At 53.8% G+C, this 20,993-nt stretch overlaps 2 protein-coding genes across 2 annotated transcripts in view; one reads left to right on the forward strand and one right to left on the reverse strand.

Annotated features, from left to right (window-relative positions):
- DCAF15 (DDB1 and CUL4 associated factor 15) lies at nt 1-9,054 on the reverse strand. The gene is made up of 13 exons (XM_010361596.1): nt 8,890-9,054; nt 7,073-7,170; nt 6,849-6,984; nt 5,499-5,605; nt 5,256-5,395; nt 4,996-5,166; nt 1,991-2,425; nt 1,797-1,888; nt 1,575-1,703; nt 1,401-1,486; nt 1,075-1,179; nt 887-1,002; nt 1-514 (listed from the first exon to the last, which is right to left on the reverse strand). The coding sequence occupies exons 1-13, from the start codon at nt 9,019-9,021 to the stop codon at nt 459-461; spliced, it is 1,803 nt and encodes a 600-aa protein (XP_010359898.1). The 5' UTR covers nt 9,022-9,054; the 3' UTR covers nt 1-458.
- Nucleotides 8,139-20,993, forward strand: part of PODNL1 (podocan like 1) — a 23,729-nt gene continuing 10,874 nt past the window's right edge. The window contains exon 1 of the mRNA XM_010361595.2: nt 8,139-8,402. Coding sequence (XP_010359897.1) covers nt 8,385-8,402 — 18 coding nt within the window. The 5' untranslated portion in view covers nt 8,139-8,384. The remainder of the gene's footprint in view (nt 8,403-20,993) is intronic.

Genomic DNA, 20,993 nt, shown 5'->3' on the forward strand with positions numbered 1-20,993 from the left:
TGAGGTTCAGAAATTAAAACATTTATTACATGAAGAAGAACGGAGTGGGGATGGCCAGGAGGTTGCCAGCCTGGGTGGGGAGGCTGGGGGCGGGCAGGGCAGGAGGAACAGGGTCCATTCGACCTCCCGGAGGGCAACGTCCACAGCTGTAGCCGAAGAAAGGGGCAAATGCACAAGGGACCAGGCCCATGCCCAGCTCGGAGTGAAGGCAGGGCGCTCAGGCTGGTGGGGTAGGGGGCGCCCTCTCTCTGCCCCTTCCCAACTTAAATAGGCATAAATAAAAAGCGTCCAGACCCTCGGGCCACCAGGGGCTGCCCTGCCCAGCCCAGTTCCGCAGCCTAACACTAGTGCCGGTCATCAGTCGGTGGGCCAGCCGGCCAGGAAGAGGCCACCCCGGGGAGGCGGCCGGTCCCAGGCCGCGGAGGTAGTTGGAGTCAGTGTCCCGGGCGGCCTGGCCCTCACAGCACGATCCACGTGTATCGCTCGCTGTCTGCCAGAACCTTCAGGGAGCACCCTGCAGGGACAGGTGGGGACAAAGCATGGAGTCCCTCCCTGCCCAGCCCTGCAGGCGCACTCCCCACCTGACTTCCTTCTGGCCCAGAAGGTTCCAGAAGGCAAGAACCCTGCTGAGTTGCCCTCTGCCTCTAGCCTGCAGCTACCCAATAAACATCTGTAGTGTGAACCCTGTAGTGTGAACGAGTGACGGGCCAGACTTGGCGGGAGGCTCCCAGGCCCCACACCTTCAGGGCTGCTGAGCTGGGCCTGGCCTGGGCGGCCCTCTCCTTACCAGCCTTCCCACCCATTTCATCAGCGCTCAGGAATCAGCGCCTGGGTGAGGACAAGTGACCCTGGGGACCCTGACCATCACGGGGTCACCGAGCCCCACCTTTGTGGAGCGCCTCGTTGGTCATCCTGTTGACGTAGCGGCCGCTGCTCTCGGGCACCAGCCACTTCATGACCATGTCCACGCAGCTCTTGCGGTAGGAGCTCCAGACACTGCCGCTGCGGGGCCAGGGGGTGAGTGGCTCTCTCCGCCTCAGCCGCCCCCGACCCTGCCCCCCAGCCCTGCCTCACCTGGTCTGCCCTTTGACCTCAGTCAGGTCACCTACACTGACTGTCTCGAAGATGCCTGTGTTGAGGTCCCATGCCACCTTGAGGCTGGTGTGATAGGTCTTTGGTCTGCAGTGGAGAGGGCCACAGGACAAGCGCTGGGACAGGCGGGCTCCTGAACCAGGCCCCACGCTACCCTGAGGGGCTTTTGTCTTTGGAGAAGCTACGGAGGGGCCCAGCCAGGTTGTGGCACAGGGAGCGCCTTCTCACATCCCCATGCCCCCACCCTGAAGTGTCTGCCAGTGGCCCCCCTAGTGGACAGGGAGGGCAGGGTCCCCGCCCGCGCTCACCGGAGCTGACCCTCCTCAGTGGGGGATGGGAAGGCCAGGAGCAGCAGGCCAATGTTGATGAGGACCTGGTTGGTTTCCGGGCAGACCTGGGGTTGGGGGTGGACGATGCCAGCTGCTGAGGGCGACTCCAGAGTACAGGGAGCCCTGGGCCCACCCTGCCCACCCTGGGCCCACCTCTAGAATGACGATGTCATAGTCGCTGAAAGAACAGAACTGGTGGCCCCAGGTAGCGTCGTGGCGGATGACCTCATTGATGACATATTCGAAGTCCAGTGTGAGCTGCTCCACTGTCAGGTACTGGCCCTGCGGGCGAAGTGGGCAGGCGCAGAGGATGGTGCCAACTGCCCCCCAGCAGCTTCCCGGGACTGCCCTCGGCCCGCCCACGCCCGCACCCACCTGGACAGCAGTCCGCTCCCGCATGGGCCGCAAGTTGCGGCCACGAAGATCAGTCACCACGAAGGGCAGGGAGATCTTGTCGTCCTCGAACTCTGGGGAGGCAGGAAGTGGGGGTGGGGTGGAGGGAGGCCAGGGGCCCCATTTGGGTTGGCTTCCCCATCCCAGGCCCTGCCACATGCCTGCCCCCCACTCACCATCCTCCGGCTCCGTCCCCTCTCCGGACTCCAGCACATAGTATAGCTTGGTGTAGTTGATGTAGCCAGGCTCGGGGGCAGGCGCCTCCGAGGCAGGGGGGCTGTCCCGGGGTGCTGCCTCCCCACACAGGGCTAAGGGCTCACAGTGCGCACGGCAGCGGCTGCCGGAGGGTCCTGGGCACAGGGCAGGCCGGGCTTCCTCAGGGGCCCCGCCCTTGGCCTCTTTGGCCCGGCGGAAGATGTCAGCCACAAACTCCTTGGCTTTGGCAATGGCGGGCGAGGGCTCAGGAGACCCAGAGGAACGGGCTGGGGCCGCCTCAGGGCAGAAGCTGGGGAGAGCAGGGGGCAGCTCTGGGCTCTGGGGCTCGGGGGGGCTGGCAGGCGCCGGGGGGCAGGTGCTGTGGTCATACAGGATTTGGCAGAAACTCCTGTCACCTGGAAGAAGAGATGGGTGTGGAGAAGTGTCAGTCCGGGATGCTCCCAGCCTCGCTCAGTGTCCTCAGGGGTTTTCAGAAACCCACCTTGAGGAGACACTTCTAGACCTGGCTATGCTGAGATCAGTCTGAAACACCCAGAAGGGGAAAGACCTTTCTGCGCATGCACACCACGCACACATGCGTGCAGACGTTCGTTCAAACCCTTCTTAAGCTGTCTACTGAGTGCCCCACACTGAGGACACAGGAGTGAACTAGACAGACAGAGCCCTGCCCTGGGGGAGCCGACACTCTACAGTGTAGAGCGTTCACTACAGTAGCATCCAGCCTCCTAACATCTGCCACTCTGTCGAGGGACATCTTGTGACTTTCACTGGCATTTCTCTGACATGGAAGACCTAAGGCAAGGCCCTCCTGGGTCCTTCCCGACACAGGCCAGACTGCTGCGGGCACACTTCATCCAATCGGGGCCTCTGTCTCTGCCTGCCTAGAGATGACTCCCCCAAGGAATGTGGGCAACACATGGAGAACCCCAACATGTTCACTGAGCAGCCCTGTGGCTGGGCCCCATCCCAGGTTTCCTCTGAGCTCTGTACAAGTAACCCCCAGAGAAGGGCCGCATCCCCCAAAATGCAGCTCAGAGATGAACTCGCCCAAGGTCACATATGAGATAAATCGAGTCCAGGCTCCCCTCCACCACCGTGACAGCCCCTTCCACAACAGGGCGGGGAACAGGTGACAATGGCCAAGGAAGAAAGCACCCCTCTGTGTCAGCACTTCCCACTGATGACCACGCCCTCTCCCTGGGCTGGCGCAGAGCTGACTGTCCGCTGCGGTTGTTCCTAACACGGCCCACAGCCGAAAGGGCAGAACTGCGTCAACCCTCGCAAGCTGCAGGGTTCATGGCCAATAACCGAGTGGCCGAGCCTCAGCAAAGGACAGCGCTCACCCTTCCTGGTACAGATTGGGGGCTGAGGACAGGAGGCCCCAGATATGTCTGGGGACAGAGTGCCCTGGCCCCTGGCTTATTTGTGGGCTGAGTTATATACATTTAATCCTGCCCATTCCCCGACCGCCCCCAGGGACAACCATTTCCATGGGGATTTAATGGACGTCTTTGTATCTGAGTTCTTGTAAAATTAAAACGTCTTTTTTTTGGAGATGGAGTCTTGCTGTCTCCCAGGCTGGAGTACATTGGCACAATCTTGGCTCACCGCAACCTCCGCCTCCTGGGTTCAAGCAATTCTCCTGCCTCAGCCTCCTGAGTAGCTGGAATTAGAAGCATGCGCCATCATGCCCAGCTAATTCTTGTATTTTTAGTAGAGATGGGGTTTCACCATGTTGGCCACACTAGTCTTGAACTCCCTGACCTCATGTGATCCGCCTGCCCTGGCCTCCCAAAGTGCTGGGATTACAGGCGTAAGCCACTGTGCCTGGCCTAAAACGTCTTTTTCATTTATATTAAGTGGTTCCAGTTATAGATTCCTTGTGTTTCACCCACATGTGCACACATCTCTGACACATGCTCCACGATGCCAACGCAGGGGCCTTCACTGGTGCTCCACAGATGCCCCCAACCCCCCGACTCCTCCTAACTCACTCCCCAATCCCCAGGGAGGGTTCTTCAGGTGGCCCCCAGCTCCCCGTCAGCAGCCTTGGGACACCGGGACCCAGCGAGACCCTGCCAGAGGAAAAGACGCGGGCACAGGGCAGCTGGGTCAGTCACAGTCACAATTCTGTTGCCAAATGGCCCCGGGGCCCCCTCCCTCCCGCTGCTGCCAGCCGGTGGCATGATCCAGCCTCCTGACATTTGTCACTGTCAAGGGACATCTTGTGATTTTCACTGGCATCTTTCCGACATCAAACATATAAGGCAAGTGCCTGCCCACTAACCACGCCCCGAAATGTCACATTAGCAGTTCTCTTCTTAAGAGAAAGGGGCGCTTCCCCATCCAGCTAGCCACCTGTGGCTATTTCAGCTTAACACAACTACAATTAAACCCATCATAGGCCAGGCGTGGTGGCTCATGCCTGCCATCCCAGCACTTTGGGAGGCCAAGGTGAGTGGATCACTTGAGGTCAGGAGTTTTGAGACCAGCCTGATCAACATGGTGAAATCCTGTCTCTACTAAAAACACAAAAATTAGCTGGGTGTGATGGCACAGGCCTGTAGTCCCAGCTTCTCAGGAGGCTGAGAGAGGACAATTGCTTGAGCCTGGGAGGTGGAGGTTGCAGTGAGCCGAGATCGCGCCACTGGACTCCAGTGGAAAAAAAAAAAAAAGTATCACAAGCTCAGTTCCTCAGTCACACGAGCCACATTCCAAGTGGCTCCTGGAGGCAGCCATGGTGGACAAAGCAGATATGGGACATCTCAGCCACTGGCAAGATCCCGTGGGCAGGGCTGTGGCGGGCGTGGCCACGTTTGGACCCCAGCATTCCCACGACCAGGCTGTGTGACCTGGGGAAGTAGGCTCCCACCTCTCTATGCCTGGGGCCCCTTGTCTATGTGGTAGGGTAGGGAGAGGACCCGCTTCACGCGTTGCCAGGCTGCCATGAAACCGCAAGGCCTACCTGCCGAGTGGACAGAGACGGCGCAGGCCACCAGGGAGTAGCTGGTGTTGAGCAGCACCACCTGGTCCTTCTTGAGCTGGAAGGCGGGCTGGAAGGTGGGGAAGGGGTAGACCACCTGGTACTTGGTGTGCAGCATGAAGCCGTGCCGCAGGCACTGCGCGTTCGGGTCTCCTGCAGCAACACACACCACAGCGGCTCACTCTCGGTCCAAGGCAGGGGGACAGGGGGGCAGGGGGCCCTCGCCTCCTCAGCCCCCTCACCTGGGTGGGCCCGGCTGGCATCCTGGCAAGCAGCACAGCGGCCCGGCGGTGGTACCGCCACGGTGCTGACGTAGATGTCACGGTGGTTCTCGTCGCTCATCATCATCATGTTCATGAGCATCCCGTTGGCCGAGCGGGTGCTGGGGGCCAGCACACCCTCAGCTGCCTGGTCGGCGCCTGGGGGCCCCCACTGCACACCCCCTGCCCCAACCAGCCATGGCTCCCTGAGGAGCCGGGTCTCACTTGAAGCCAAAGACGATGACCTTAGAGGCGTCGCTGGGCCACTCGCATACGGTCAGGTACAGGTCGCTGTAGATCTCCTCATCCTGGAAGAGCCGAACCTGCCGGACCTGCGAGGCACGTTCAGGGTCAGCACCGGGTCAGGGAACCTGCGGGGGTCCCCCGAAGCTGTACGATGCAGTCCCTCATCAGGGCTGGGGCTGAGCAGGTAGGAGCACCCCAACAGCCCGCACCACACCCCTCCACCTTGCCTGAGGACAGCCTGAGGAGGCTCCTTTCACCAGTGGGGGAGACGGTGGAGACCAGGCCAGGGTGGATGCAGCTGATGGGAACAATGTCCCGGAGGAGACTGCGCCAGGCACTGGTTGCAAGCCCAGCCCACCCTGAAGCCCACTCAGCTCTCTGAGTTCACATGTATGCTGAGGTAACAGTACCCACCTCCTGCGGGGGTTCCAGGAGTCAAGGGTCCAGGCTAAAGCCAGGGTGGCTTAGTCCTAATAAAGCTAACTGGCCTGAGCCAACATGTTCTATCACTTCATCGAGTGTGTTGCACCAAACGGAATTGCCACTATTTACCCCATTTTGAAACATAAAAATGGTAATTTCATTTTCTTTTTTGAGACAGAGTCTCGCTCTGTAGGCTGGAGTGCAGTGGCTCGATCTCAGCTCACTGCAACCTCTGCCTCCCGGGTTCTAAGCGATTCTCCTGCCTCAGCCTCCAGAGTAGCTGGGATTACAGACATGCACCACCAATGCCCAGCTAATTTTGCATTTTTAGTACAGATGGGGTTTCACCATGTTGGCCAGGCTGGTCTTGAACTCCCGACCTCAGGTGATCCACTCACCTCGGCCTCCCCAAGTGTTGGGATTACAGGCATGAGCCACTGCGCCCAGCCTTCGTTTTGTTTTGTTTTAGAGACAGGGCCTTACTCTGTTGCCCAGGCTGGAGTGCAATGGTGTGATCATGGCTCACTACAGCCTCAAACTCCTGGGCTCAAGTGATCCTCCTGCCTCAACCTCCAGAGGAGCTGACTATAGGCACATGCCAATATGCCCAGCTAATTTTTTTTTTTTAGTAGAGATGGGGTTTTGCCCTGTTGCCCAGCCTGGTCTTGAACTCCTGGGATCAAGTAATCCTCCCACCTTGGCCTCCCAAAGTACTGGGAGTACAGGCATGAGTTACCACGTCAGGCCCTGGTAATTTTATATGGTTGGATCTAACACATGGAATATCGACGATGACCCCGTGAGTACATGATCATTTTACATCCAAGGAACCTGAGGCTCAGAGGGTGCTGTGACCTGCTGAGCCACACCATCTGAAGGGCCAGCCTGGTGCTGAAGCCTCCCTACCAGCTTGAGCTTGCTGTGGACGTTGAACTCCCACCAGTACAGATGGTAGATGTAGAAGGAGAAGTCGTCGTCCCCACTGCTGCTGGTATAGGAGAGGACGTAGCGGCCGCATTTGGAAAAGCCCAGGAAGATATGTCTGTGGGGGTGGAGAGGTCACAGCGGCCAGGTCAGGGTGAGCCCACCACCCCCGCCCAGCTGCCCCCTTTGCCTGGGCCCAGCCTCACCCTGCATAGAGAAAGTCCTCATCCACGATGTTCTTCAGGGACACGCAGACCCGGGGAGGCAGCTTCCGGAAGAGGCGAGGGGAGAGCTGTCCGCTGATCTGGGGAAGGGGTGGTCAGGGCACTTCAGGCACCATCTGCAGCCCCCAGCCCTGTCACCCACAGCAGAGAGGCAGGGCAGCTCTCACCGGGTCCAGCCCGGCCCAGCCCACCATAATGGTCAAAAGGAGACCAAGCTCTGGAAGGGGGGAACAACTGAGGCAGATGGGGACAGTAAAGCCAGGTGGATCTCGCTTGAGCCTTCATCTCCACCAGGGACCCACGCCACCTTCCCAGTTTCACACCTCTTCAGCCTCAGGTCCCTCTTGACTGAGCCCAGCATCACTGCCCCCAAGAAAGCTCCCCAATCACCATGTCCCATGCTGGGCCACCTGCTTCCCTCCCTGAAGGCTGTCCCTAAGCTGTGGGTATTCATCCTACTAAGAAGGCTGAGACAGGGTCCTGACATGCACCCATCTGTCCCCAACCCACCAGCCTTCAAACGAGGGGGCTTCTCCTCCCCGGACCAGCTCTGGCCTCTGCTGGGGGCCAGTCAAGGCAGATAGAAGGGTGAGCCTAACCAACGACCCAACTCCCCGTTCCCAATTAACTACCGCCTTCCAGTGGAATCCCTCATCCCCAAAACTTCACCACGGAAGGATATGTGGGGACTGACAGGCACAAGCCAGGCACAGGGACATCAGAGCAGCCTCACTCTTGCTACCCAGGCTGACTGGGGAGACATAGCTCTGCCTTCAAGACATTCCAATCTGATGGGACGAGTCCTGTCTGGGAAGCTCCCTGTCTGATGGGAGACAAACTCTGTCCACAAGGAGGTCTCAGTCTGATGGAGGAAACAGCCCGAACAGCCAGGCCCAGGCCGACAGGGGAGACACAATCCCTGCCCAAGGAGCTTCCAAGCTAAGGGCGGAACCACAGCCAAGCCCAGGGAGCTCCCAGGCTAAGGGCGGAGACTGTCCCAGCCCAGGGAGCTCCCAGTCAAAAGGGGGAGACACAGTACTGTCCTTACAAAGCTAACAGCCTCACGGAGAAGGCGCAGTCCCTCTCCACAGAGACACAGCCTTGCCCCAGTTACTGCCCACCTGCAAGAGATCCACATTTCTGCCCTCCAGAGCTCCCAAACTGATGGGGGAGAGAGACATCATCCCCCAGCTCTGGGAATTTCCAGTCTGATGGAGGAGACAGAGCCTGCTTCGGTTAACTTTCACTCTGCGGGGGAAGACTCAGCCCTATCCAAGGAGCTCCCACACTTTCAATGGGGAGGCCCACCCAGGTACAGGAACTCCCAGCTCATGTGTGGTCGAGGCTCGGGCAGGGAGAGGAACATCAGGCGGTGGAAGCCCAAAGCCAGCGGCAGGGGCTCTGCAAAGGGGGCGGGAAGGTTCCATCACGGAGGGGCCATGGGAGCAGGGCTTTGAAAAATGGTTCTGAACCTGGATCGCCGCCTTCCTCCTGATCCTCCCTGCGGCCTCGGAGGAGGGGTCGCCTCCCTCTGAGCCCCCTCCTGGGGCCCCGCCCCCAACCCCTCCATCCCAGCCCCTTTGCCGGTTACCCGACACAACCTCCTGCATCCAGGCCCCCGACTGAGCCTCCTCCATCCAAGCCATCTCCCCCGGGCCCCGCCCAGGCCCTTCATCCGAGCCCCCTCCCCTGGGGCCCCGCCCCCAACCCCTCACCCCGCGAACGCCCTCCTCCCTCCGCCTCCCTCGTCCCTACTCCCCACCCTCCGGCGCGTTCCCCACTCCAGCTCCAGGCCTCACCTTGACCCGCTCCAGCTGCTTGAGGACGTGCTCCCGCCGCCGCCCTGCTGCCCGCTTCCCTCCGGCTCCCCCGGGGCCGCCGCCGCCGCTCCCAGCCCCGCTGTTCCGCTCCGATTTCGAGCTGGGCGCCATTTTCACCCCCTCCCTCCACTTCCGGAGCAACCGGCCCCTTCGCCCCACCCCTGCCGCCTCCTCATTGGTCCTTTCTCGGGACAGCGGCCCGCCGGTTGGGTGAAAGCCCGCACTCGCGCTATGCCTGTCCATCAAAGCCGCCTCGACTCTTGATTGGTAGCGACAGTAAGAGCCCCCGCGGCCAGTTGCCGTATTCCCGCCCTGCCTTAAGGACATACCACTCGGAGGTCCCGTTTGTGCGCCTAGCCCAGATAACTTTGATCTGATAGGTGGATATCTCTGTCTGTCTCAATGGCGTCACGCCCCCTGTGGCTAGCGGGTTTCCATGGAGACCACAGGAGGTCCAGGCCCTTGGGCGGGGCGACGGGAGCCTGTGGTCCACCAAGACTCGAGAATCCTCAGCCCCCGGCTGCCCGCGCCCAGTCTGGGTGGGCAGAGGCCTGACGAGCATACTTGGGCGGCAAAACCAGGCCGAGAAAAGAGATTTACAAAAAAGGGAAAAAACGATGGAATTCGATGAAAGCTTATTTCCGATGGGCGAATTGGTGGGATGACGGTGTTGATAATGGTAGCATCAATCATGTATCGCTCCACATATGACAGACAAGTTCTGAGCTTAAACAGTTCGATGTGGCAGGGCCCTGTTGTGCCCATTATGCAGATGATGGCAATACAAATAATTGTTGAAGGGCCGCTCCGTGCATCATATTCGTATCATTGGTTTTATTGGTTTTAGACAGAGTCTCACTTTGTCACCCAGGCTGGAGTGCAGTGCAACGGCTCACTGCAGCCTCGACCCCGGGCTCAGATGATCCTCTCACCTCAGCCTCTCATGTGGCTGGTACTACAGACGTGCGCCACCACGCCCGGCTAATTTTTTGTATTTTTAGTAGAGAGGAGGTTTCACTATGTTGGCCAGGCTGGTTGCGAACTCCTGACCTCAGGTGTTCCGCCCGCCTAGGCCTCCCAAAGTGCTGGAATTACAGGCATAAGCCACCGTGCCCGGCCTAATTTTTTGTGTTTTTTGTAGAGACGGAGTTTCACCAAGTTGTCCAGGCTGGTCTCCAACTCCTGGGCTCAAGTGATCCTCCCACCTCTACTTCCCAAAGTGTTGGGATGACAGGCCAGCCCATTTAATCCTCTGAACAATCTAGAAGATAGGTTTTTTTTTATTATCTTCATTAAAAAAATGTTTTTTGTAGAGATGGGGTCTCACTATGTTGCCCAGGCTGCTCTCCTGACCTCAATCGATCATCTCATCTTGGCCTCCCAAAGTGCTGGGATTACAGCCATAAACCACTGTGCCCAGCTGATTTCAAGGGTTTTAGGAGTTATGTGCCAGAAAACCTGAGTAAGACAAAATTATATGTTTATTGGGTTTTTTTATTACAACACAATATCACAACATATCTTTTTTTTTTTTTTTTTTTTGAGATGGAGTTTCGCTCTTGTTGCCCAGGCTGGAGTGCAGTGACACAATCTCAACTCACTGCACCCTTCACCTCCCGTGTTCAAGCAAGTGATTCTCCTGCCCCAGCCTCCCAAGTAGCTGGGATTACAGGCACGTGCCACCACGCCTGGCTAATCTTTGTATTTTTAGTAAAGACAGGGTTTCACTATGTTGGCCAGGCTGGTCTCAAACTCCTGACCTCAGGTGATCCACCCACTCCACCCTCCCAAAGTGCTGGGATTACAGGCGTTAGCCACTGTGCCCGGCCATCACAACGTATCTTTAGCCAAAGATTCCCATGCTTCTTGCATACCCTACGTCCATGGAGAGCAAAGCTGTCCCCAAGACAGTGGGGATACCTGGCTGCTATTGCCTTAACCAAGTGATCAAAGTCAACATCACCAACGATAAGTCATTTGGACATCACGGATCCCAGCTATGTGATAGGGAGGACATTTGTAACTCTCTGATATTATCCCCAAACCTAGAACCTCAGTCTAACCATTAGACAACATCAGACATTTATCTCAAATTGAAAAATGTTCGCAAAATACATTACTAGGCTGGGTGCGGTGGCTCACACCTGTAATCCCAGCACTTTGGAAAGCAGAGGAGGGAGGATCACTTGAACCCAGGAGGTCAAGACCAGCTTGGGCAAAATGACGAAACCCTCATCTCTACAAAACATCACATAAATTAACTGACTCTACTGGCACACATCTATAGCCTCAGCCACTGGGGAGGCTGAGGCAGGAAGATTACTTGAGCCCAGGAGGTCGAGGCTGCAGTGAGCTCTGATGGTGACACTGCACTCCAGCCTGGGAGACAGAGCAAAACCTTGTCTCAAATAAAAAACAAAACAAGGCCAGGCATGGTGGCTCATGCCTGTAATCCCAGCACTCTAGGAGGCCAAGGTGGGCAGATCACAAGGTCATGAGATCTAGACCATTCTGGCTAACACGGTGAAACCCCATCTCTACTGAAAATACAGAAAATTAGCCAGGCCTGTAATCTCAGGTGGCACACGCCTGTAGTCCTAGCTACATGGGAGGCTGAGGCAGGAGAATCACTTGAACTTGGGACGTGGAGGTTGCAGTGAGTCGAGATCATGGCACTGCACTGCAGCCTGGGCAACAGAGTGAGATTCTGTCTCAAAAAAAAAAAAAAAAAAAATTTAAAAAAATTAGCGGGGTGTGGTGGCGTGAACCTATAGTCCCAGCTACATAGGGGGCTGAGGTGAGAGGATCACTTAAGCCTGGGAGGTCGAGGCTACAGCAAGTGGAGATCGAGCCACTACACTCCAGCCTGGGCAACAGAGTGAGATCCTGTTTCAGAACAAAACCCAAAACCCAAAAAACATTAGAGGAAATTGTGTGAAGGGAATAAAAGAACTCTCTGTACCTTCTTTGCAGATCTGAAAATGTCTAATTGTTTCAGGCTGGGCACAGTGGCTCACACCTGTAATCCCAGCATTTTGGGAGGCTGAGACAGGAAGATGGCTTGAAGAGAAGAATTTCACCAGTCTCAGCAGCTATCAAGACCTCGTCTCTATAAAGAAAAAACTTCTTTTTTTTCATTAGTCAGGTGTGGTAGCACGTCTGTCTTGCTATGTACTTGGGAGACTGAGTCGGGAGGATCCCTTGCACCCAGGAGTTTGAAGTTACAGTGAGCTGTGATTGCATCACTGCATTCCAGCCTGGGTGACACGAGCAAGACCCTGTCTTTAATAATAATAATAAAATTAAAAATAACAAAAATAAAATAATGTTGTTTCAAAATTCAAAGGGCTGGCACAGTGGCTCACGACTATAATCCCAACACTTGGGGAGGCCAAGGCAGGTGGATCACTTGAGGCCAGGAGTTCAAGACCAGCCTAACCAACATGGTGAAACCCTGTCTCTGCTAAAAATACAAAAATTAGCCTGGCATGGTGGGCTCCTATAATCCCAGCTACTCGGGAGGCTGAGGCATGAGAATCACTTGAACCTGGGAGGCAGAGGTTTCAGTGACACAGAGCGAGACTCTACAGCGTCTTTGAGGTTATACATAAATAACCTCAAAGTTTTTAAAAGAGCATGGGGGAGGAATTTTTTTTTTTTTTTTTTTTTTTTTTTTTGAGATGGAGTCTCACTGTGTCGCCCAGGCTGGAGTGCAATGGTGCCATCTCGGCTCACTGCAACCTCCGCCTCCCAGGTTCAAGCGATTCTCCTGCCTCAACCTCCCAAGTAGCTGGGACTACAGGTGTGTGCCACTATGCCCAGGTAATTTTTTTTTCGTTTTTCTTTTTTTCTTTGAGACAGAATCTCACTCTGTCGCCCAGGCTGGAGGGTAGTGGTGCCATCTCAGCTCACTGCAAGCTCCGCCTCCCGGGTTCACGCCATTCTCCTGCCTCAGCTTCCCGAGTAGCTGGGATTACAGGCGCCCGCCACAACGCCCGGCTAATTTTTTGTATTTTTAGTAGAGATGGGGTTTCACCGTGTTGGCCAGGATGGTCTCAATCTCCTGACCTCGTGATCCACCCGCCTCGGCCTCCCAGAGTGCTGGGATTACAGGCGTGAGCCACCGCACCCGGACAAAAATTTTAAAAATTAGCATGAGAGCGGGAGCCTGTACTCCCAGCTACTTGGGAGACTGAGGTGAGAGGATTGCTTGAGCCCAGGAGTTCAAGGCTGCCAGTGAGCCGTGATCGCACCACTGCACTTCAACCTGGGCAACAGAATGAGACACTGTCTCAGAAATAATAATAAAAATAAAGAAAGAAAATGGAGAAAAGTGGCCATAGTCAGAGCCGATGGGGTCATTTTCAAGGACAAGATACTGGGATACAGGCAAGGAGACAGGAGTTCATGATGACTTCAGCATCTGAGTGGAATATTTAGCAAAATGTTAGTGTCATTTTCTGATATGAGGAAGACTAGGGAGAAGTCAGTTTGGGCCAAGTCAGTTGAACACATAGATGGGACAAACAGACAGTTTTTCCTTCTACATCACATCACTCTCAATCCTTCGCTTCTGACACCAGATGATGGGGGGCTTCTTCCAAATCAAGTAATTCCCCAATTCTTTGTGGATGCCAACGCAATGTCCTGCAGTTTACTTCAATTCTCTGTTTTTTTTTTTTTTTGAAATGGAGTTTTGCTCTTGTCGCCCAGACTGGAGTGCAATGGCGCGATCTTGGCTCACTGCAACCTCCGTCTCCCGGGTTCAAGTGATTCTCCTGCCTCAGCCTCCCAAATAGCTGGAATTGCAGGCTCGCACCACCAGGCAAGGCTAATTTTTGTATTTTCAGTAGAGACAGGGTTTCGCCATGTTGGCCAGGCTGGTCTTGAGCTCCTGGTCTCAGGTGATCCGCCTACCTTGGCCTCCCAAAGTGCTGGGATTCCAGGCGTGAGACACTATGGCCAGCCTTTTCTTTTTCTTTTTTTCCCGAGATGGAGTCTTGCTCTGTCACCCAGGCTGGAGTGCAGTGGTGCGATCTTGGCTCACTGCAACCTCTGCCTACAATTATTATCAAGGCGTTTTTATGGTGTTTTTTTTTTTTTTTTTTTTTTTTTTTTTTTTTTGAGACAGGCTGGAGTGCAGTGGTGTGATCATAGCTCACTGTAGCCTTGACCTCCCAGGCTCATGCAATTCTCCCACCTCAGCCTCCCAAGTAGCTACAGGTGTCAATAATACAGGGACTACAGTGCTTATCACCATGCCCAGCTGATTTTTGTATTTTTGGTAGAGACGGGGTTTCACCACGTTGGCCAGGCTGGTCTCGAACTCCTGACCTCGCGTGATCTGCCCACCTTGGTCTCCCAAAGTGTTGAGATTACAGGTGTGAGCCACCACACCCAACCTAATTTTTGTATTTTTAGTGAAGACAGGGTTTCACCATGTTGGCCAGGCTGGTCTTTAACTCCTGACCTCAGGTGATCCACCCACTTTGGCCTCCCAAAGTGCTGAAATTACAGGCGTGAGCCACTGCGCACGGGCAAGACTTCCCTATTTCTGGTCATTGGTCACTTGGACTCTCCCTTAATATGCATATGTATTTGTTTACAAATAACCCAACTGTACAGGTGCATTTAGACCACTCTTTCTAGCCTATGAATTAAATCATACCTGGAAAATGGCCATAAAACAGGAGGGGGCAAGTAAATAGAACTAGAAATTATGATTCATTTCCCACATCCAGCTTTGGAGACCAGTGGCTTTGAACACAGAAAGCCTTGGGCTCAGTTTTCCTTGTGGTCCCAACTCCTCATTGCTTCCCTCTTACAGGTCATCCCACTTTTAAGCAGTAGTGATAGAAACTCAAAAATTTTTTTTTTTTTCCAAGACAGAGTCTTGCTGTGTCTCCCAGGCTGGAGTGCATGGCTCGATCTCGGCTTACTGCAACCTCTGCCTCCTGGGTTCAAGCAATTCTCCTGCCTCAGCCTCCCGAGTAAGCTGGGATTACAGGCGCCCGCCACCACGTCCAGCTAATTTTTGTATTTTTAGTAGAAATGGCTTTCACTATGTTGGCCAGGCTGGTCTCAAACTCCTTACCTCGTGATCCGCCCACCTCAGCCTCCCAAAGTGCTAGGATTACAGGTATGAGCCACTGCACCCAGCCAAGAAACTCTGTTTTTATCTGGACATGTGGCTTCCCAGTAGAAAGATGGTGTTTCTCAGCCTCCCTTGAAGTTAGCAGTGCGTATCCACCATTTCCTTTCTTTTCTTTGTTGGAGACAGGGTCTTGTTCTGTTGCCCAAGTTGGAGTGCAGTGGTACTCCACCTAGGCTCAAGCAATCCTCCCACTTCAGCCTCCCAAGGAGCTGGAACTACACTGTGCCCAGCGAATTCAAAAAACATTTTTTTTTTTTTTTTGAAATGGAGTCTCGCTCTGTCACCCAGGCTGGAGTGCAGTGGTGTGATCTCGGCTCACTGCAACCTCCACCTCCCAGGTTCAAGCGATTCTCCTGCCTCTACAAGGCCCGGCCCACGCCTGTAATCCCAGCACTTTGGGAGGCCAAGACAGGTGGATCACGAAGTCAGGAGTTCAAAACCAACCTGGCCAAGATGGTGAAACCCTGTCTCTACTGAAAAAACAAAAATTAGCTGGGCGTGGTGGCAGGCACCTGTAATCCCAACTACTCGGGAGGCTGAGGCAGGAGAATCACTTGAACTTGGGGGACAGAGGTTGCAGTGAGCTGAGATCTTGCCACTGCACTCCAGTCTAGGCGGCAGAGTGAGCCTCCATTTCAGAAAAAAAAAAAATTTTGTAGAGACAGGGTCTCACCTTGTTTCTCAGGCTGGCCTTGAATTCCTGGGTTCGTGCTGTCCTCCTGCCTCCACCTCCCAAAAAGTGCTGGGATTACAGGTGTGACCCACCTTGCCCAACCTAATTTTCTGAATTTTTTTAGAAATGAGGGTCTCACTGTGTTGCCCAGGCTGGTTTTGAACTCTGGTCCTCAAGTATTCCTCCTGCCTCAGCCTCCTGAGTAGCTAGGATTACAGGTGCACCCTGCTTCACTTTTTTTCTATTTAATTCAATAGATGTACAGGGCACAGTGGTGCATGCCCACAGTCCCAACTACTCAGGAGTATTGCTTGAGCCTGGGAGTTGGAGTTCAGACTGGGAAACATAGCGAGCTCCTGTCTCTTAAAAAACAAAACAAAACAGGTTGGGTGTGGTGGCTCATGCCTGTAACCTCAGCCCTTTGGGAGGCCAAGGTGGGTGGATCAGCTGAGATCAGGAGTTCAAGACCAGCCTGACCAATATGGTAAAACCCTGTCTCTAATAAAAATACAAAAATTAGCCAAGCATGGTGGTGTACGCCTGTAGTCTCAGCTACTGGGAAGGCTGAACAGAAGAGTTGCTTGAACCCAGGAGGCAGAGGTCGCAGTAAGCTGAGATCGTGCCACTGCCCTCCAGCCTGGGCAACAGAGTTGAGACTCCCTCTCAAAAAAAAAAACAAACAGGCCGGGCGCGGTGGCTCAAGCCTGTAATCCCAGCACTTTGGGAGGCCGAGACGGGCGGATCATAAGGTCAGGAGATCGAGACCATCCTGGCTAATACGGTGAAACCCCGTCTCTACTAAAAAATACAAAAAACTAGCCGGGCGACGAGGCGGGCGCCTGTAGTCCCAGCTACTCGGGAGGCTGAGACAGGAGAATGGCGTGAACCCAGGAGGCGGAGCTTGCAGTGAGCTGAGATCCGGCCACTGCACTCCAGCCTGGGCAGCAGAGCAAGACTCCGTCTCAAAAAACAAACAAACAAACAAACAAACAAAAAAACACCCAAACAGGCCAGGAGTAGTGGTTCACACCTATAATCCCAGCACTTTAGGAAGCCAAGGCGGGTGGATCACTTGAGGTCACGAGTTTGAAACCAGCCTGGCCAACGTGGCAAAACCCATCTCTATTAAAAACAAAACAAAAATTAGCCGGGCATCATGGTGTGCGCCTGTAGTCCCAGCAACTCGGGAGGCTGAGACACGAGAATCACTTGAACCAGGGAATCGGAGGCTGCAGTGAGCAAAGATCCAGTCACTGCACTCCAGCCTGGGCAACAGAGAGAGACTCTGTCTCAAAATAAATAAATAGGGCTGGGTGCGGTGGCTCATGCCTGTAATCCCAGCACTTTGGGAGGCCAAGGCAGGCGGATCACGAGGTCAGGAGATCGAGACCATCCTGGCTAACATGGTGAAACCCCGTCTCTACTAGAAATACAAAAATCAGCTGGGCGTGGTGGTGGGCGCCTGTAGTCCCAGCTACTTGGGAGGCTGAGGCAGGAGAAAGGTGTAAACTCAGGAGGCGGAGCTTGCAGTGAGCCGAGATCATGCCACTGCACTCCACCCTGGGCGACAGAGCAAGACTCTGTCTTTAAAAATAATAATAATGGCCGGGCGTGGTGGCTCAAGCCTGTAATCCCAGCACTTTGGGAGGCCGAGACGGGCGGATCACGAGGTCAGGAGATCAAGACCATCCTGGCTAACATGGTGAAACCCCGTCTCTACTAAAAATACAAAAAACTAGCCGGGCGACCTGGCGGGCGCCTGTAGTCCCAGCTACTCGGGAGGCTGAGGCAGGAGAATGGCGTGAACCCGGGAGGCGGAGCTTGCAGTGAGCTGAGATCCGGCCACTGCACTCCAGCCTGGGCGACAGAGCGAGACTCCGTCTCAAAAAAAAAAATAAATAATAAATAATAATAATAATAATTAATTAAATTAATAAACAAAACAAAACAAAAATAGGTATACAAGGATACTCAGTGGCAAGCCTCTCTTTACCCTCAGCCACAACCACTCCATTCTCCCCCTAGAGCTGGCCCATATGTATGTTTTATATATGCAAATGATCTATATTGTTAGTATCATTCTGGAATTTTTTTCCCACAAGATTATCTCTACCCATGTTAATCCATGTTGTGGTTTGAATGGTGGCCCTCAAATAGATGGGCAGATGTCCTGTCTCCCCGATGCCGTGAATGTGACCTGATTTGGAAAACAGGTCTTTGCGATGTAATTCAGTTAAGGATCTTGAGATGAGATTATCCCAGATTAACTGAGTGGACCCTAAATCCAAAGACCAACAGTGTCTTTATAAAAGAGAGAAGAGAGGCCGGGCACGGTGGCTCACGCCTGTAATCCCAGCACTTTGGGAGGCCAAGGCAGGCGGATCATGAGGTCAGGAGATCGAGACCATCCTGGCTAACATGGTGAAATCCTGTCTCTACTAGAAATACAAAAAAATGTAGCTGGGTGTGGTGGTGGGCGCCTGTAGTCCCAGCTACTCGGGAGGCTGAGGCAGGAGAATGGTGTAAACTCGGGAGGTGGAGCTTGCAGTGAGCCAAGATTGCGCTACTGCACTCCAGCCTGGGTGACAGAGTGAGACTCTGTCTTTAAAAAAAATTAATTAATTAATTAATTAAATTAATAAATAAAACAAAACAAAAACAGATGTACAAGGATATTCAGCGGCAAGCCTCTCTTTACCCCCAGCCACAACCACTCGGGTCTCCCCCCTAGAGCTGGCCAATATGTATGTTTTAATATATGGAAATGATCTATATTGTTAGCATCCTTCTGCAATTTTTTTCCCACAAGATTATCTCTACCCTACTCAGGAGGCTGTGGCAGGAGAATCGCTTGAGCTCAGGAGGCACAGGTTGCAGTGAGCCAAGATCGTGCCACTGCACTCCAGCCTGGGCGACAGAGTGACACTCCATCTCAAAAATAAACAAATAGCCGGGTGCGGTGGCTCAAGCCTGTAATCCCAGCACTTTGGGAGGCCGAGACGGGCGGATCACGAGGTCAGGAGATCGAGACCATCCTGGCTAACACGGTGAAACCCCGTCTCTACTAAAAAATACAAAAAACTAGCCGGGCGAGGTGGCGGACGCCTGTAGTCCCAGCTACTCGGAGGCTGAGGCAGGAGAATGGCATGAACCCGGGAGGCGGAGCTTGCAGTGAGCTGAGATCCGGCCACTGCACTCCAGCCTGGGCGACAGAGTGAGACTCCGTCTCAAAAAAATAAATAAATAAATAAATAAATAAATAAATAAATAAATAAATAAACAAATAAAATAAATTAAATAAGGCCGGGCGCGGTGGCTCACGCCTGTAATCCCAGCACTTTGGGAGGCCAAGGCGGGCGGATCACGACGTCAGGAGATCAAGACCATCCTGGCTAACATGGTGAAACCCCGTCTCTACTAAAAATACAAAAAAATTTAGCCGGACATGGTGGTGGACGCCTGTAGTCCCAGCTACTCGGGAGGCTGAGGCAGGAGAATGGCGTGAACCCGGGAGGCAGAGCTTTCAGTGAGCCGAGATGGCGCCAATGCACTCCAGCCTGGGCAACAGAGCAAGACTCCGTCTCAAAAAATAAAATAAAATAATAAAATAAATAAATAAAGACAGGAGAGGAGAAACAGATTCAGTGAAGAAGGTCATGTGGAAACTGAGGCAGAGATTAGGGTGATGCAGTCACAAGCCAGGAAACACCAACAGTTGCCTGGAACCACTTCCAGCTTCCAGAACTGTGAATACATTTATTTTCCTTCTTTTTTTTTTTTTTTTTTTTTTTTTTGAGATGGAGTCTCGCTTTGAAGTCCGGGCTGGAGTGCAGCCGCGTGATCTCGGTTCACTGCAAGCTCCGCTTCCCGGGTTCACGCCATTCTCCTGCCTCAGCCTCCCGAGTAGCTGGGACTACAGGTGCCCGCCACCACGCACGGCTAATTTTTTTTTAATTTTTTATTTTTAGTAGAGATGGGGTTTCACCGTGTTAGCCAGGATGGTCTCGATCTCCTGATCTCGTGATCCGCCTGTCTTGGCCTCCCAAAGTGCTGGGATTCCAGGCCTGAGCCACGGCGCCTGGCCTCCTTCTTTCTTTTCTTTTTTTTTTTTTTTTTTGGAGTTTCACTCTTGTTGCCCAAGCTGGAGTGCAATGGCGCAATCTCTGCTCATCACAACTTCTGTCTCCCAGGTTCAAGCGATTCTCCTGCCTCCGCCTCCCTAGTAGCTGGGATTACAGGCATGCACCACTATGCCTGGCTAATTTTGTATTTTTAGTAGATACGGGGTTTCTCCATGTTGAGAAACCTGACCTTAGTCTGGTCTCAAACTCCTGACCTTAGGTGATCCGTCCGCCTCAGCCTCCCAAAGTGCTGGGATTACAGGTGTGAGACACCGTGCCCGGCCCTTTCTGTCTTTTTTTAAGACAGAGTCTTGCTCTGTCACCCAGGCTGGAGTGCAGTGGCGTGATCTCGGCTCACTGCAACCTGTGCCTCCTGAGCTCAAGCGATTCTCCTGCCTCAGTCTCCTGAGTAGCTGGGATTACAGTCATACACCACCATACACAGCTAATTTTTTTTTTTTGTATTTTTTTAGTTGACATGGGGTTTCTTCCACCGTGCTGGCCAGGCTGGTCTCAAACTCCCGACCTCATATGATCTGCCCTTCTCCACCTCCCAAAGTGCGGGGATTACGGGTGTCAGCATTCCGGGTGCACGGCCGGATAAATACTGATTATAATAAATAATAAATACTGATTACGCCAGGCTCCATGCTGGATACTGGGACTACATTGATGGACCATAGTCCATTGTTATCCCTGCAGAGGCCCCTGCTGGGTAGTGCAGAGCTGGGCAGGAATGGGCAGGACTGGACAGGACACGGTGGCAGAAGGGGAGTTTGTTGCATGGAGATAAGGCCAGTGGGTTATTTACCGGAGCAATGGTTAGGTTCCTAGCCAATCAGCACATTCCATCCCTCTGGCCCCCAGGGATTGGTTCTGGATGGACATATGACCAAATTTAGGCCAATGAGATTTAAGTTTGAGGCCTTCTGCTAAAGTCAGGGAAGAACGCCTGTTGGTTCTGGGAATATCTTAGCACCACATGCAGAAGCCTGCAGGTAGAGTTCAGAGTTCAAGAAAGAATTCATCTAAAAGATATCACTGAAGCCCCTGGATTCAGCTGTGCCTGAATGATACAGGTTTTCTGTTCATGAACCAATAAATGCCCTTGTTTGTATTAGCTAGTTCAGTTTGG

Source organism: Rhinopithecus roxellana, chromosome 8 (assembly GCF_007565055.1).
Source record: "Rhinopithecus roxellana isolate Shanxi Qingling chromosome 8, ASM756505v1, whole genome shotgun sequence".
NCBI lineage: Eukaryota > Metazoa > Chordata > Mammalia > Primates > Cercopithecidae > Rhinopithecus > Rhinopithecus roxellana.

Excerpts from the sequence above, each read along its gene's own strand:
- DCAF15 (XM_010361596.1), bottom strand. The coding sequence starts at position 9,021 with ATGGCGCCCAGCTCGAAATCGGAGCGGAACAGCGGGGCTGGGAGCGGC. Across the intron at positions 7,171-8,889 it reads AGCAGCTGGAGCGGGTCAAG|ATCAGCGGACAGCTCTCCCC; the intron begins GTGAGGCCTGGA and ends CCCCTTCCCCAG. Across the intron at positions 6,985-7,072 it reads GAGGACTTTCTCTATGCAGG|ACATATCTTCCTGGGCTTTT; the intron begins GTGAGGCTGGGC and ends CCACCCCCACAG.